This window comes from Rosa chinensis, chromosome 2 (genome assembly GCF_002994745.2).
Source record: "Rosa chinensis cultivar Old Blush chromosome 2, RchiOBHm-V2, whole genome shotgun sequence".
NCBI lineage: Eukaryota > Viridiplantae > Streptophyta > Magnoliopsida > Rosales > Rosaceae > Rosa > Rosa chinensis.
In genome coordinates this window covers 56,925,415-56,943,411 of record NC_037089.1, presented here as the reverse complement: position 1 = coordinate 56,943,411, position 17,997 = coordinate 56,925,415, and the positions used below count along the sequence as shown (strand labels likewise).

Here is a 17,997-nt window from a genome sequence, read left to right as displayed (position 1 = left end):
TTATTTCAAAACATATAAACGGGCTTTAAACTTTGCCCTTAACATTATTTGTGAACTAGAATTCATAGTTTTACAAAATCAAACAAAGAAAACAAGAGAAAGGATATAATACACCTTGAAAGATGAATGATAAAGCCTTGAGACGAAGAACTTGAAGATCCTTGAAAGCAAGCAATCTTCTAGGGACGACACAAGGGTGGATGGCGGTTGGGAAATTGATGTATTGCATGGCTTCTCTTTCTCTTGGCTTGAAAATGAAGAACAAGAAAACTAGAGAATGGAAAAGAAATATGGAGAGGAAATGGAGAGACAAGGAGATGGAATGGATGAAGGAATGTCTGGGAAAAATGGAAAGGAAATGGAGAGACAAAGAAGATGGAATGGATGAAGGAATTGGTTTAGGAAAATGGGAAGGAAATGGAGAGACAAAGAAGATGAGATGGATGAAGGAATGTGTTTGGAAAATGGAAAGGAAATGGAGAGACAAAGAAGATGGAATGGATGAAGGAATGTATTTTAGAATGAGAGGAGAAGGTGTTTATATAGGGAAGAAAAAGAAGAGTGAAATGATGAGTGGAAGAAAAATAATGAAAGTGGAGTATGAAAGTGATTTGTAAAATATGGAAAAGAAAGAGAAATGATGAAATGAAAGCAAAGCATGAAGGTGCAGCAACATGGAAGTGATGATGATCTATTAAAGAGATTGTAGAAAAAATATATCCAAGGAAAAAGAGAAAAGCATCTAGCTTTCTTCATGTGGGTGGGAAACATGAATATGTGGTGTTGAGCTGTTTTCAGGTCAGTTTCTTCCCCTTTATTCCTTCAATTATTTCTCCAACAAGACTTCATTATATTCCTTCGACTTCTTCATATGAAATGTTCCACTATGAGTGTAGATCATCCTGACAAATTTTCAGAGCTTCAATCCATGTGGTTGGGCCGGAAATGCTGTTGGACCTCTTACAGGTCCAGTTTTCCGGTTTTGCTTCTGTAGAAAATTGGGCTGATTGTTTGAAGGCCTTCCACTCATATTTTTCTCTGGCACTCTTCATAAGAAATGATCCTTTGGGTGTCTAGAATGGATCTGGAAGGTTTCAGCTCATTTGAAGTTCATTTGGTCAGGCGGCCGCTCCTTCTTCCTTGCTTGGCTCTGATTCTCCTAGCCGGAGTAAGAAAATATTCAAGGTTGACTTTTTAGTGCATTTTCATTCTTCTCCATCATTTCTAGGTAATTATGGACCTAACGCTCATTTCACCTTCATTTACTCCAATGTACCTAAAAATAGAAATTGAATTAAAATCGATTCAGTTAAGGAATTAACTAAGCAAAATGTGAGGAATTAACTATTAAAATATCACATTAAAATGCTCCTATCAATGACCTAGAAAGTCTATAGATATTTTGGTGGATGAGAAGAAGTAAGGGTAGAAGGGTCATTGTGTAAGAGAACAAAGTATTAAATGAGAGACAAATGTGTAAGGTGTAAGAATGGGACCACTTGTCATCTTTCAAATTTTGAATTTCAAAATAACCTAGACAAGTCTTCTCACCTAAAGTCTCTAACCCTAGTCAGCTCTTTCTTTTCCTCTACACATGTTCTTGGTCGGCCAACTTGGCCGGAAATGTTCGGAATCAGGCGTTGACCTCCGCTGACTTCTTTTTTGTCCGTTTGAGCACTTTCTTCTCTTTTCTTCCTTGAGAAAATTAGCTTTAAACCCAATTTTACAATGATTTATGAGGTTAAACCCAATCACTTTTTCTTTTCAATTTACACCCAATCCACATCATGAAACATTCCTTATTGAGTAGATTGTTCAATTAATACAATCTTCATCCACTTTTGTGTTCCCATTGTACCCTTTGGTAGTTTGTAGAAAGTCATATGGAAAGGACTAATCATATGACTTAATTCGTGCATGCTTTGATTTCAAATTTTTTTTCAAAACTTTTATATATAGCACCATGATTTCAAACTATAGAGATACTAGTTCATGTTCCTTAAGACTAGAAGAAAGAAGTAAGAAAAATTTTCAAATTATTGTTGTGAACTTGTGTATCACCTATGCATTCGTGATCATATTCTCTTTCTAATTTTTGGCTTTCAAAAGTGTGGTATCTACTAATAAGGTATGTTATTCATTAGATTTAGTTTTTTCAAATTTTTTGTTTTTTCATCATTCTGCTCTGAATCTTATGGTAAAGTATCTTGTTCTAAGTTTGAACTTTTCATTTTGTATAATGTCATATTAATTTGATGGTTTTTCATTCCCAATTGTTACCTAATAGATAGGTGTATGCATACAGGGATAAGTTAGAGATTCAACCTAAGAAATATGGTCAAATCGCAATGATATATAGAATACTTAAGAAAGAGGTTGATGTGAAAAATGAATCATAGGTTGATATGAAAATTCCATAAGTGAGGTTAGTTAAACATACGCGTCTAATGTTTAGGTTGTAATTATGAAAAAAAAATTTCTATTAGCTAGGTTAAAAACTTAAGCCTCTACCTTTAAGTCAAGTTGCAAGTAAGTGCATGGATGAAAAACATAAATCTAGAGTTGTGTTGCAAAACACAACAGATAAGAACAACTAATACTAATTAGTTGAGTTTCAGAACACAAAATCTACCTTTAAAATAGAAAGTTTAAATTGCCAAAAAGTAAATTCTAAATTCATTTAAATCTATAAAACATTTGAATTAAAAAATGTGCAAAGAAAAACTCTATAATTCTAGCCATAATGATGAGTAGAAGGAAAATTGCTGGAACAATGGGGCTAATAAAAAAAATCTGCAATTAAGGTATTTAAAGAGGACGTTAATCTTGTTAGTTGACTTATGTTTATTAGATTTAAATAGTGGCAATATCTGTAATTTTCAGAAAAAAGAAAGGCAATATTTTATCTTAGTTGGCATAATTGGGTGTAGATTGAAAAAATAATAATTTATGGGTTTTTTCCACTAAATTTTATAGGAATTGGGTCTATAATGAATTTCCCCTTCTTCCTTCACTTAGATCTCCACCAAGAATTCCAAATTGGCCTTTGACTTCTTCATACCAAATGTTCCTCTGTAAGTGTAGATCATCTCGGTAAAGTTTCAAAGCTTAATTCACCATGATGTGGCTGAAAATACTGCCGGAATCTGTACAAGTCCGGTTTTTGTAGTTTTTGTCTTCTAGTGCAGAAACTTGCACTGATCTTTTTAAGGCCTTCCATTCCGAAATAGATCTTGAACTCTTCATAAAAAAAAGTATCCTTAGGATGTCTAAAATGGATTTAGAAAGTTTCAACTCATTTGGAGTTCATTTGTTTAGTCTGTCACTCCTCCTTCCTTGCCTAACTTGGTTTCTCCTATTCGGAGTTCGAAAATGTGCTAAACTTGAGTTTTTAGGGCATTTCCAAGCTTTTCCATTATTTCCTAGCATGATCAGGAAAACATAATAAATATATATATAAATAAACACAAAAGCTAAGTAAAAGTGAAAGATTAAAGGAATAATTACTAGGTAATTATGGACCTAACAGATATGCTGTAACCACATCCATAAGCTGCATGTCAAGATTTTCAGAAACTACCAAACTGATAAGGTAGTGGAATGTTATGACGTCTTTAATGTCTCCTCGTAGTCGATTCCAGGGCGTTGTGAGAAACCTTGCGCCACAAGGCGGGCTTTGTATCTAACAACCTCATTTTTCTCATTACACTTTCTAACAAAGACCCATTTATGGCTAACAGGCTTTACAATTGGGGGTGTCTGCGTTATAGGCCCAAATACCTATCTATTTGCTAGTGAATCTAATTCAGCCTGGATCACGTCTTTCCATTTAGGCCAATCCGCTATTCATTAATATTCTTCAACAAAGTGAGGTTTCATATCATCATACTCTATAATTCCTTTTGCAATAGAATATACAGAGGCTTCATCAATAGCAATAGATTTTCTATTCATCTTCTCACGTACACTAGTGTAATTCATGGAGAACTCTTTATTCTCTGGAATTGGTTCTGACACTGGAGCATCCCCCAACGATGTCTCTTGGACATAACCATAATCCGGAATATTCTCATGAGACAGATTATTTATATCGATAATCAATGTATCATTTTGTGCCAAACTCACTTTCTTTTTTGGGCAAGAATCCATTGAACCTTTGGGCCTCCCTCGTTTTCTTGTAGGGAGGCCGGCTTTAGCCACAACTCCATCTCCACTAGGGACGGCGGTGCTGTGCCTTACTCCCCTAGGAACAGCATCATATCGTCCACTTTTGGGGATATCAACCCTTGCAGGCACGTTTGCAGCAGGTATATGTGATCTCGTCACTTTAGCGATATTAGAAAACGCATCAGGTATCAATTCTGAAGATCGAGAATTCTCCGCACTTCAATTTCATACTGTGCGGTTTGGGGATCAAGATGAGACAAAGTGGGGACATACCACAACAACTCATGTCGTTCATATTGAACATTTGTGTTCTTATCTCCCCCTAACAACAGCAAGACTATCTCATCAAAGTGACAATCTGAAAATCTAGAGGTAAAGAGATTGCCTATCAAGGGTTCTAAATAGCGGATAATAGTTGGAGAGTCATATTCAACATAAATGACTAAACGTCGTTGAAGACCCATTTTGGTGCACTGTGGCGGCGAAGTTGGCACATAAACTGCACACCCAAATATGCATAAGTGTGAGACATCAGGCTCATACCCAGTATCCATCTGGGATGCAGAAAAAGGTTAAGTGCCAGTAGGTCTCAGACTAATAAGCACAGTTGCATGCAATATTGCTTAGCCCCAAGCAGAAATAGGGAGATTGGTGCGCGTAACTAATGCTCTAGTAACCATTTAAAGTTGTTTAATGGCAGCTTCTGTGAGACCATTTTGGGTGTGAACATAAGGAACTGGATGTTCAACTTCAATCCCAATGGACATGCAATAATCATCGAAAGTTTTTTATGTAAACTCTCCAACATTGTCAAGACGTATTAACTTAATAGGATGATCAGGGTGGTGAGCCCGTAACTTAATGATTTGTACTAGGAGTTTAGTAAATGCAGCGTTCATTGTGGATAATAGCATGACATGTGACCAACGTGTCGATGCATTAATGATGCGCTCTTGGCAGCGCACAATTTAACCCTGAAATATCGTTAGTAGTATAAGCAAATAGGGATCGTTCTATTCCGGGGATTGAGGGTACACTTGTAATTGTGAAACAAATAAAGAAAAGTATTATTTACAAAAATAAAATAAAGAATATAAATATAGACAATTGTATAAATAAATAAAGAATTAAAATAATAAAGTATTATTTACAAAAATAAAATAAAGAATATAAATATATACAAGTAACAAAATAAAAGGGGGGGGGGTTTAAGAATTATAGAATTGAAAATTAAGATAAAGAAAATATAAAAACACATGTACAAGAATGAAACATAAGGAACAAAGATTAAACCCAAGTTTATCATTGAATTCGAATTAACCCTACATTGTTCTTCCAAGTCATGTGAAAGGAGTTGATCATGTGAAACATTCGAAAGCAAATGAATTCCCATTTTTTACTTTTCAATGCTAATTAACCTAAGCGAAAGCACCTAGATTAATCCTATTAAACATGCAATCAAACCCTAGAAAGCTAGTCAATCATGTCATGTTCAACGCATGAAACACATAGAAAGGCTATCAACTCAAGTGTACAACTTAGTATGAATAAGTTCACCTAATTGCAATCCTCTTCAATTGAATTCGATTTTTGTCCAAAACCTTTACTACTTTGATTCAAGTTTACACAAAACGAAAAGTCGATTTCATGTTCTTAAACCTAGCACCATTCATATCAAAACCCTAAGTGTTTCGAACCACATAAGATTAAAATACAAAAGATATCTATAAAGCAAATTCAATCGAACAATCACACATAAGCAACTTTGGAATCACAACATAAGAATCGAAATTCTTTATTCAATCATAAAATTTCAGAATATAAACCTTGTTCAAACATAAATGTTAACTAAAAACAATTCTCATGAAACTAAGCAAGATTACAAAGAAAGAGGTTGAATTACACCGTGAGATGGAGATGGGGATGAAGGATGAAACGTTATGGATTCTTGAATCTCGAAAGCAAGCTTCAAGGTGGAGGATGGATGATGATGCTCACGGCTCCTTCTTCTTCTTCTTCTCCCTTGCTTGAAACGTTGAATGCACTAGAGGATGGAGAGAAAATGGAAAGGAAATGGAGAGACAAAGAAGATGAGATGGATGAAGGAAGATGATTTGAGAGTGAGAGGAGAAGTGTATTTATAGGGAGGAAAAAGAAGAGTGAAATGATGAGATGAAGAAAAATAATGAAAGTGGAGTATGAGAGTGGTTTGTAAAATATGTAAAAGATGAGGTAATGATGAAAGCAAAGCATGAAGGTGAAGAAATGTGGAAGTGATGGTGATCTTTTAGAGTAGAAAAATGTATCCAAGGAGAAAGAAATGCTTTCTTCATGTGGGTGGGAAACATGAATATGTGGTGTTGAGCTGTTTTCAAGTCAGTTTCTGCCCCTTTATTCCTTCAATTATTTCTCCAACAAGACTTCATTATATGCCTTCGACTTCTTCATATGAAATTTTCCTCTATGAGTGTAGATTACTGTGGTAAAATTTCAGAATTTCTTGCCATGTGGTTGGGCCGGAAATGCTGCTGGACCTCTTACAGGTCCAGTTTTCCGGTTTTGCTTCTGTAGAGAATTGGGCTGATTGTTTGAAGGCCTTCCACTCATATTTTTCTCTGGAACTCTTCATAAGAAATGATCCTTTGGGTGTCTAGAATGGATCTGGAAAGTTTCAACTCATTTGAAGTTCGGATGGTTAGTCTGCCACTCCTCATTTCTTGTCTAGCTCGCTTTCTCAGGCCAAAATGCTCATTTTAGGGCCAAACAGCTCATTTCATCATCATCTACTCCAATGTACCTAAAAAATAGAAATTGAGTTAAAAAACGATTCGTTAAGGAATTAACTAAGCAAAATGTGAGGAATTAACTATTAAAATACCGCATTAAAATGCTCATATCAATTAACCAACACCATAAAGTATCTAAATGGTCCGCAAGGTGGTTGAATGGGTTCACAAATATCACCTTGGATTCTTTATAAGAATGAAATGTTCTCTTTTGAGTCATTTGAATAGGATGGTCTCGATCCTAATTTTGCTAAAGAGCAAGCTTTCCAGAATGAATGATGGGCTTTAGAAATAACCAATGAAGATTTTGGTTGAGCCATGAAGTCGCAATTGACTTTAGAAGTAGAAATTGGAGCCAAGGGAGCACATGTGGCATCAAAGAGCCACATTTGGGCAGCAGGGGAAAGGCAGTGCCGGCCTGTGATGGCCGGATTTACATAGGGACTGCATTGTGAGGCACAAGTGCTTCCTCTTGGTCCAAATTCTAAGTTTTACTTCTCTTCGTTCTGAAAAATGGATGTCCGTGTGAAGTCTTTAATATACGGATCATCATAACACAACATCAGTGTCCCAAACGGTCATGCCAAAGCCTATAGTGTCGGAATCCCATAAGTCATCTCTCATGACATGGTTGGATTCAATAATTTGAATAGTGGTTGCATACAACCCACTAAAGTAACACATAAATTTCTCGAAGACTCGTTTATGTCCGTAGTCATTAGAGGTGATGCAAAGGAACTCTTGTCCATTCTCACAATATGTTTCCACATGAAAACCATTGGCTCTTATATCTTTGAAACTCAATACGGTTCTTCCAGCCCTAGGATCATATAGAGTTTTGGTGACATTAATAGTTGTGCCATTTAGCAACATAAATTGGGCTGATCCTCTACCATGAATCAATTTTGATGACCCAACCATTGTAGCCACAGAAGAACGAGTAAGCGTCATCCATAATAAGAGTTGCCTATTTCGAAGTATAATATGTGTAGTTGCACTATCTGTGAGGCATTCTAGCTCTCCGGGAAACATACTGAAAAACAATAAAGTTCAAAATTAAAATATGTCCAAGACATACAAAAATAAATCGATACTTGATTAATAAAATAGCCAATGATTACATCAAAATTTCTTGACTAAAATCTAATCCAAAATAAAAATCAAACTTAGACAAATTGCAGTTACTCAATCCGTTTGGTAACTCCAATTTGGTTGTGACCAGGTAAGGTAAGGCGATATTTTGGTGGAGCTATGCTCACTTTTAAAACCATTCTCTCAGTTCAAACCTTTCCTAGACATCACAATTAATTTTGGATGAGGCTAGTGAGAAAAAGTTAATACAAAATATTATTTTGTTGATTAAGGCATAATTGCCATCACATAATTCTTGGAAAATAAAAAGGGACTATTCTAATCAAACTCTGTGGCATCCTTGTGTACTTTTCCAGATTTAAAGTCCGCTATGGTGAGATTGACGTCATTGTCATCACCATCATCTCCTTGTACGGCAAGATAGACTTCTTGCTATCTTAGGTCCCTATATGCTTGTATCGTGCAGCTAACTGATTGCTTGCTTTGCATTGTTTGAACCTCACTTGATCCACATCGATGACACACATCATTGTGCTTGCCTCCCTTCAGTTGAGGTGCATTGTTTGCACTTGGTTGGCGTCCCCTAGAGAAATTGGCGCCATTACCACGGCCTTGAGCAGCTCCTCCACATCCTAGAGCTCCACGGCCTCCTCTCCCACGTTGCCATGTGTTGCCACATATTCGTCCTTCATTCTGACGGTTACCTTCCATTGTAGGGCAGTTGTATGGACCTACACGTCCGTTTTGTCCCTTAACTTTAAGGTTCCGCTCCTTGCACCCTCCTTTGGGTGCATTATAATTCGCCTCGAGAAAGCTCTTAGTTCCAATGTGCCTTGAATTATAATTTTTCACGAGGATGTTATTATGTTTTTCAGCTACAGACATCACATTGATTAGTTGATTAAACCTCGTGATCCGTCCAGCATTGTACTCTCCTCTATATTGCTTTGATACCAAAAGCGTTGAGACGGGGAAAGTGAAGAGAGTTTTCTCAATTAGCTCTTGCTCGGTGATAGGTTGTCTACAGAATCTCAACATGGATTGGAGGCGAAGAGCTTCTGCATTATATTCAGCAATGGACTTGAAGTCGGCAAAATGCAAATTACTCCATTGAACCTTCAAGTCAGGGAGGAGGGAATCTTAGATATTTCCAAAACACTCTTCTAGTGCTACCCATAATTCTCTTGCATCTCTGATCGACATGTACTCCAAACGGAGTGATTTATCCATGTGTCGTCGCATCAAGATGAGAGCTTGAGCATGTTTCATAGTCGTGCGCTCAAATACGAGCTCCAAATTTGGTTCCCGGATTATGGGTAGAATTCTCTTTGAAGTGAGATGGTTCTCAACATCAGTTGCCTAGCTATGGTACTTGGATCTTGTTGAGTCCAATATGGAGAAGTCAAGTTTTGTCTCATACGGCATCTTGATTAATTGGAGATTGAAACCTTGAAGTTTGAAAGCTTGGGAGCTTGAAGAAGTTGGCGTCGATGGAAGAGGAGAGTTTGCAGTTGTTGCCAAAGGTAGAAGGCCGAGGGCAGCAGCTTGGTGCGAGGGGACAAGCGGTCCGAAGGCTAGCAATACTAGTTGCGTTGTGGTGAGCAGCAGGAGCATGGCAAGTGAGGTGGTGGGCCGAGGGTGAAGTAGAGGAGGCGTGCGGCTATGAGGAGGCTTGGTAGACGGTTTTTCGGTTTTTAATTTTTAGGGCTAGGGCTAGAGCTCATGTTGATAACATGTTTTAGAATGTAGAATGCAAGAAAGATTAATGAGAGAATTGTGTTCCACTATTGATTATAGGAGCCCTATATATAGGGATTACAAAATACATATTTTTATGATACAAGAAAAACTATTTCGAATAGAACTAGGAATTCTAGAACCTTCTCTCTTATCACAATCATAAAACTAATCCTAATTTGACAAGGGACACATAATGTCAACATTTTTCTACATGTTTTTCTTTTAGTGTGTATACGTACAAGAACTAATCCTAATTGGGAAAATGGTCCGTACGGTACCCCATCTTTTCCTCCTTATAACTTTTGGTACCTGACAAAAAAAAACATCAATACGGTACCTGAGGTTCTTTGCCCGACCGAAGATTGGTACATATGGCCGTTACCTCCGTTAAGAAGGGCATTTTTGTCCATTTGTTTATTAATTAATTTTTTTTTCCTCTTCTCTCTCTCTCTCTCTCTCTCAGAGACTACAAAGAAACAGAACTTATAACACAAGCCGTTTATAAGAACACTGTAACTAACAGTGTTCTGTGAGATCCCTTCGTTATACATCCTTCTGTACATCTCCACTAGCTTTTCCAAATTTCTAGTTCTTACATATGCATCCATAACAGAACTGAAGATGACTACATCCAACTTAATCCCACTATCTAATGCAACAGAAAAAAGTCGATGCCCCTCCTCCAACTTCCCTGCCTTAAAGAGACTGTCAATAAGAATGCTATACACAACCAAGTCCGGACTGATACCCTTCTCTTTCATAACCTCATAAAGCTTAATTGCCTCTTCCAACCTCCGATCTTTACCGTACGTGTTAATCATGGTGCTAAAAGTCACCACATTCGGCTCCGGACCAACCCTTAGTAACACATCAAAGAAATCCTTCACTCCTCTCTGATTTTCTCTACAAAGAAGCTTCAAAATCTTGTTTCAAGCAACTACATCAAGCACAAAACCTCTATCCATCACTGCTGAATGAAAATTCAATCCCATTTCAACTTCACCTTTGCCCAAAAGCCTTGACATAACAAACTCGTAAACACCAAAACCTTGTCCACACAATTTTCCATATATATCAAGAATCACATGTACACGATTCGTATCAACACAGGCACTCAAAATTATACACACAGCAAAAGGCGGCACCGAAGCACCCAATGCACACATACAAACCAATGCCTCAACAGCAGAATCCAACTCCCCATTTCGGCAAAAATTCTCAATCAGAAAACCACCAACATAATTCAAATTTGAACCGTAGCTACTAAAATTCTCTGTAAAAACAGCAGAAATGTTAAATTGAGTACCGAATTGGCGTTCCATGGTGTCGAAAACCCTAGAAGCCGGAGCGAGCAATCGGCGACGGAGCAAGAGGTGAATGAGGGTGGAGAAGGACTGCGGCGAGTGGGTGAAGCCGAGAGAGGGTTAGAGAGAGAAAAGAAAAGAAAAAAAGAACAGAGAGAGAGAGAGAGAGAGAGAGAGAGAGAAGAGGAAAAAAAAATTAATTAATAAACGAATGGACGAAAATGCCCTTCTAAAATTGCCAGCTGACAAGCTCCGTAACGGAGGTAACAGCCATATGTATCAATCTTCGGTCGGGCAAAGAACCTCAGGTACCGTATTGATGTTTTTTTTTGTCAAGTACCAAAAGTTATAAGGAGGAAAAGATGGGGTACCGTACGGACCATTTTCCCATCCTAATTTGACCATGGACACATAATGTGAACATTCTTCTACATGTTTTTCTTTTAGTGTGTATACGTACAAGAAATCAAAAGAAACGTGTCAAACACCAATAGTGTTTTTCCACCACAGTTTGTCCATTGGCTGACGGTGACGTACAGTTGCTGGAGAGACGTCGTTGTTTTATTAGAAAATAGTGCTAATGCTATCATCTCTCATCTCTTTACCAAGTTCATATTAGTGCTTCTCCGAATTTGCATATAGTCCTTGTATATCTTCTTCTCGATCCTCAACCACCCTTTTTTTTTTTTTTTTCGTTTTGATCAACCATATATTTTCTTTCCATTTTTTGAATATTAATGCAACGCGTAGAGTAGGTAGCTAATGAAGAAAAATTAAATTCAATGGATGATGTTTGTTTTGTGGTGTTTAGTACTAGTTTGCTCTTTCTGTTGATCACAGTTTCATTTGCAGTTGACAGCATCAGTCACTCGCAGTCTATCCGTGATAACGGCAGCACCTTGGTTTCAAGTGATGGAAGCTTTGAGCTGGGGTTCTTCAGTCCAGGTAACTCGAAAAATCGTTACTTGGGAATTTGGTACAAAAACATCCCAGTTAAAACTGTTGTTTGGGTTGCAAATCGATGCAAACCGATTGATGACTCATCCGGTGTGCTGATGATAAACAGCACAGGATATCTTGTGCTGTTGGGTCAGAATAAGAGTGTTGTTTGGTGGACAAGTTTATCTAAGTATGCACAGAGTACAATGATACAGCTATTAGATTCTGGAAATTTTGTAGTAAGAGATGTGACGGATGGAAAGTCATTGTGGCAAAGCTTCGATTATCCTTCTCATACATTGTTACCGGAAATGAAGATGGGATGGGACTTTAGGACAGGTCTTAAAAGAGGATTATCAGCATGGAAAAATTCAGAAGACCCATGTCCAGGGGAATTCACTTGTGGGATTGAAATGGAAACTCATGCATACCCTGAGGTATATTTCCGGAAAGGTGGTCTGAAACATTATCGTTCTGGCCCATGGAATGGCCAAGAATTCAGTGGTGCATCAGCACTAAGGCCTAATCCAATTTATAGTTTCGACTTTGTGTATAATGATAATGAAGTGTACTACATGTACAAACTTCGAAGCAAGTCTGTAATTTCAATCATGGTCTTAAATGGAACCACAAGCACACGCGATCGCCTTACATGGATTGAAGCAGAGCAAACTTGGAGGGTCTATGCATCAGTACCTAGAGATCTCTGTGATCGATATAACCTCTGTGGAGCAAATGCAAATTGTATCATTAGTGACAGTCCAGTATGTCGATGTCTACAAGGATTCATGCCTAAGTCACCAGAGAAATGGAATTCGACAGACTGGTCACTTGGATGTATGCGCAAGAAACCCCTAAGCTGCCAGGAAAGTGATAAAGACAGGTTTGTCAAGTTCACTAATTTGAAATTGCCGGATGCTACACATTCTTGGGTGGACAGAAGTATGAACATCAAGGAATGCAGAGCCAAATGCTTGAACAACTGTTCCTGTATGGCTTATACAAGCTTGGATATCAGAGCAGGAGGTTCTGGCTGCGCCATTTTGTTTGGTGATCTACTAGATATCAGAAAGCTTCCGGATGCTGGCCAGGATCTATACATTCGAATGTCGGCTTCAGAGATAGGTATGGTACTTTGTAACATGAACTGCTTAACTACTTTTATGTGAATGCAGCTATTATTGTTAGTGTGTTTCAAGAATGTCATTATTGTCTTTATATTTAAATCAGAAAACTTGCTTTCTCAATTTTCTCTGGGCCTGCAATCTAATATTATTTCTAATTTACTGTCTCATCAACCATGACAAGATGATGATGGTAAAGTGAAGACAGGAATTATAGTTGCTGTTGTGATAGGCGCAGTGTTTTCAGGAATGCTCTTAGTTGGCTACTACGTCTACCGAAGCAGGACCAAATTGAAAGGTAGACTAACTTTGTAAAAAATATGTTGAATTCTGTTAAATTGGATTTGGATGAGCTCAAATGGCTAAAGGGATTGAAAGACTATCTGCTTTGAATAAGTTTTAGTGCGTTTACTTTTTTCTTGTACACGCTTCTTATAGGCTACCCTCTACAGCTAACATTAGGTTCATTTATACTATGTCAGAGACAGAAAAACGAGAAGAAAATCTGAAGAAAAAAGGGGTACAAAAGGAGGACCTGGAGCTCCCGATCTTCAACATGAGCACAATAGCTCGTGCAACAGATAACTTTTCAGATGATATGAAGCTTGGAGAAGGTGGCTTTGGACCTGTTTACAGGGTATACTTTCATCTTACTTCAGAATAATGGCCATAACTAACAAAGAATGACTTCATACTGAATTTCACAATACTTCAAATTTGAAATACTGTATAAACTTACAGGGGACACTAGCAGATGGACAAGAAATTGCTGTGAAGAGGCTTTCAAGCAGTTCTGGCCAAGGATTTAACGAGTTCATGAATGAAATTAAACTGATAGCCAAACTTCAGCACCGAAATCTTGTAAAGATTCTTGGTTGTTGCGTGCAAGAAGAGAAAATGCTGATGTATGAATACATGCCCAACAGAAGCCTGGACTTCTTCATTTTTGGTATGGACTTTTGAAATATTGTAAAAGTTTAGTAGAATTAGTTTTGTTCCTAGTAGATAAACAATTTCATATAGAGAATAGTTGGATTTCGGATTATTAATATACTATTGGAATGATGAACTTGCCAGATCAAACAAGGGAAGAACTACTGTTAGATTGGCCTAAACGTTTCCACATCATTTGTGGAATTGCTCGGGGTCTCCTCTATCTCCACCAAGATTCCAGGCTAAGGATTATACATAGAGATCTAAAAGCAAGTAATGTTCTACTTGATGATGAAATGAATCCTAAAATTTCGGACTTTGGCTTGGCTAGAATATTAACCGGAGGAGATCAGACTGGAGGAAATACTAAGAGAGTGGTCGGGACATAGTAAGTTTTTCCTCTGAACATTTCTCATGATAGACAACTCTACTTTTAATAATTGACATCAATGGTTTAGTTTTTGTTACTAATCTGCGATGTTTCTACTTACTACAGTGGCTATATGGCACCTGAATATGCTGCTGATGGGCTATTTTCTGTGAAATCCGATGTCTTTAGCTTTGGTATATTGGTGCTGGAGATTATAAGTGGAAGGAGAAACAAGGGATTTTATGATCCAGACAACAGCCATAATCTTATTGGAAATGCGAGTATCAAATCAAAAGTTCTTCCTCTTTACTTGTTAATCCTTTATGCATAGAGATTGACGTATGGGGTTTGACGTGTTTCAGGCTTGGAGATTGTGGAATGAAGGAAGGCCTTTAGAATTGATTGATTCATGGTTAGAGAGCTCATGTAATCTATCGGAAGTGGAAGTGTTACGTTGCATTGAAGTTGGTCTTTTGTGCGTGCAACATCATCCTGAGGATCGGCCAAGCATGGCATCGGTGGTTATAATGTTGGGAAGTGATATTGCATTGGCTCAACCTAAACAACCTGGTTTCTTTATGGAAAAGAAACACGAAGCAAGCCCTGATATAGGTAATGAATAATCAACCATTTCGCTTTTCGAAGCTCGGTAAGGATCGATTTGTGTAGCTAGGTTCATACTGTTTTGTTTGGGACATGTTCATATATGTAAAACGGGGTGTTGACCATTAACACAATTTGAGCTTAAAAATTGTCCACTTACTCCACCAAGGAATTTTTAATCTCATTAACCCAATTTGAATGACAATGACAATTTTACCCTCATTTTAATTAACAAAGTACTCTCCTAAGATATTCTCTCTCTCTCTCTCTCTCTCTCTCTCTCTCTCTCTCTCTCTCTCTCTCTCTCTCTCACACACACACACACACACACCTAAAACAATGACAGAGAGCAAGAATCTCCGGGACGGCGTCATATTTCCAAAAGCAGCAGCAAATGGAGGAGGCGTCGACCGAGTGGTTCTGCATCACCAGAGGAGGCTCCAATGAAGACCGAAACTCCGTCGTATGCCGAAACAGCCCAGGTGTTTTCCGGGTCGACAGTGATTACTGCCTTCTCTTTCAATATGGTAGCCCCGAATTCGAACACCACCTTGCGCGACTCATCATTTGCTGCGGCGAGGGGCAAGACGGCAGAGGTGGTGTTTAACTGTGGAGCACACCAGATCTTAGCAGCAGGTCGAGGTCGTGGAGCTGGTTGGTGAGGGACGCGGCGGCCATGTCGAGATCATTCTGTATGTAGAGCATCCCGCTGGTGAACAACCGGGGCTGAAGTACAAATTGACCTTCGCATTGGCTCAGGCGGAAGTCTCATGTTCGTTGGGCTGGACCCGAGCCAAGAAGGCCCAGAATGAGCTTTAAGTGAACGTGAACTGTAAGAGATTGAAGAAGGAGGCGATAAGCGAAGGTCACCTAAGACGAATTGAAGAACGGTGTTGTGGAGATGGCTATGGATAATGAGCAAAACGTTGGGTCTGTTGGTAATGAAGATGAGGCTAAGCAGAGAGTTTTTTTTTTTTTTTTGGGTCTGATAGAGGAGAGAGAGTTGGAAACCAATTTACTAATGAAGATAGTGTAAACTTTTATTGGCTTTTATTGGGGTCTATTGGGGGCAATGATATGATTATTGAGGGCAATAATTTGATTATTGAAGGGTAACAATATGATTATTGGGGTCAATAATATGTTTTTTAGGGGGCAATAATATGACTATTGGGGGGAAATAATATGATTATTGGGTATTATTAGGGGGCAATAAAATCTGCCGCCTGAATTCAGAATCCGGTCACCGGTCCGGTTGCAGGATTCGGGATTCCGGTTGCAGGATTCCGGTCACCGGAGTCCTCGGCCAACCACCGGTCACTGGAGTCCGGCGAGGTCTCCGATGACTTCTCTCTCTAAGTGACAAAAAAGAAGAGGGCAAAATTGTCCCAAAAATAAATAAAAAGGAATTAAAAAAATTACTTAATTAGGTATTAGGGCAAAATATATATATATATATATATATATATATATTTTAAAGAGGATCAAAGGGTTTCACTCCTGCCCCCATGGTGACTCGAACCCATGACTTCGTACATAGGTAGGGCAAAATATATATTAAATATTGGGTAAGTGGGCAATCTCTTAGACTGTTTGAGTAAGTGGGGTTAATTAACCCCAAAATTAGGTAAATGATTATTCCCTATGTAAAACTGGTACTCTTTGCATCTATACGCTAGAAATTATACTTCAACATAGAGGTAACTTGATTCAGAACAAGAAACATGCACTTTGCAACTCATATTGATGTATCTGTTATAGTGAAAATGGAATTGCAGAGAGAATAGATGGGAGAATTGTGTGTGTTCTATTATTGATAATAGGAGCCATTTATATAAGGATTTACAAAGCACATAATCTTGTCATACAAGGAAATAGAATCTGAATATAATTAGGAAATCTAGGACCTTCTCTCCTATTACAACTCTAGAACTAAACACTAGTTTGAAGAGGCACACTCAAAGTCGATATCCTTCAACACTCCCCCTTGTGCCGCTCAAACTTGGTGATGACGTTTTGATCGTTACCTCGTTAAAAACCTTGCCAGGTAACAAAAACCCTGTGGGACAAAAATAACCCTGGTCGAAGGACAAAAAGAGCACAACACATCCTTCACTCTTCGAGATCGATCATGTAGACATCATTCCTCCCCCTGATAGCTACAATCATGGGAGTTCGGATAATTTTCTTAATCCGAGGCTCTTCACATATTTCTCGAAGATGGATTTAGGTAACGACTTAGTGAATAAGTCTGTCACATTATCCTCTTATCGGATTTGATTCACTTCAATCTTTAGAAGTGATTGTTATTGCTGATTGTAAAAGATCTTAGGCGATATATGCTTGGTGTTGTCACCCTTGATGAACCTAACTTCATTTGCTCAATACAACCTGCATTATCTTCATAAATGCATGTAGGTTCATCTGTGGTATACTTCAAACCACAAGGTTCCTTGAATATGTCTAATTATGAACCTTAGCCATATGCATTCACACACAGCTTCATGTAGAGCAATAGTCTCTGCATGATTCGAGGAAGTAGCAACATTGTAGACCTCCAAGATATCGCGGTGCTTCCCATGGTAAAGACATAACCCATTTGGGAGCAACATTTGTGAGGGTCAGAGAGATACCCTGCATCAGCAAACATCACCATCGTTTTGGTGTAAGGGAGGGGGATGACGCCGGCCACCCTTGGAGGTGGCAGCTTTGCCGGTCGAGTCTTGGACGGCACCTCTTGGGATAATGAGATCCGTTTTAATTCTTCTGTCATTCTTTTCTCTCTGTAGGGATAGAATAAGCCCATATCTATCGTACATTTTAAGTAACGAAAGATTTTCTTTATACCAGTCCAATGATGTTGCTTTAGCGCGAGGCTATATCTAGCCAACAAGTTCGTAACAATTGAGGTGTCCGGTCTTGTATTGTGATAAGTACAA

The 17,997-nt window shown here is 38.3% G+C and overlaps 1 protein-coding gene across 5 annotated transcripts; it reads left to right on the top strand.

The window, feature by feature from the left end:
* The first annotated feature begins 11,689 nt into the window (after positions 1-11,689).
* On the top strand, positions 11,690-16,124 carry LOC112186832 (G-type lectin S-receptor-like serine/threonine-protein kinase At4g27290). Of its 5 annotated transcripts, none has more exons than XM_040514228.1 (9): positions 11,690-11,736; positions 11,942-13,153; positions 13,337-13,450; positions 13,635-13,789; positions 13,894-14,101; positions 14,230-14,473; positions 14,582-14,732; positions 14,818-15,067; positions 15,405-16,118. In XM_040514228.1, exons 2-9 carry the CDS (start codon positions 12,145-12,147, stop codon positions 15,503-15,505), a joined length of 2,232 nt encoding a protein of 743 aa, XP_040370162.1. In that variant the 5' UTR covers positions 11,690-11,736; positions 11,942-12,144; the 3' UTR covers positions 15,506-16,118. The 5 variants fall into 5 exon arrangements, with proteins under 5 accessions (XP_040370162.1, XP_040370161.1, XP_024181133.1 ...); XM_040514229.1 differs by lacking the exon at positions 11,690-11,736 and having other exon boundaries at positions 11,930-12,034; positions 12,156-13,153; XM_024325365.2 differs by lacking the exon at positions 11,690-11,736 and having other exon boundaries at positions 11,759-13,153; positions 15,405-16,119.
* Positions 16,125-17,997: the final 1,873 nt, after the last annotated feature.

What these genes read in the sequence shown, in the direction of transcription:
- LOC112186832 (XM_024325365.2), top strand. Translation starts at nt 11,872, where the DNA reads ATGGATGATGTTTGTTTTGTGGTGTTTAGTACTAGTTTGCTCTTTCTG. An exon ending in AATGTCGGCTTCAGAGATAG is followed by an intron (nt 13,154 to 13,336) that starts GTATGGTACTTT and finishes AACCATGACAAG; the next exon opens with ATGATGATGGTAAAGTGAAG. An exon ending in CCTGGACTTCTTCATTTTTG is followed by an intron (nt 14,102 to 14,229) that starts GTATGGACTTTT and finishes TGAACTTGCCAG; the next exon opens with ATCAAACAAGGGAAGAACTA.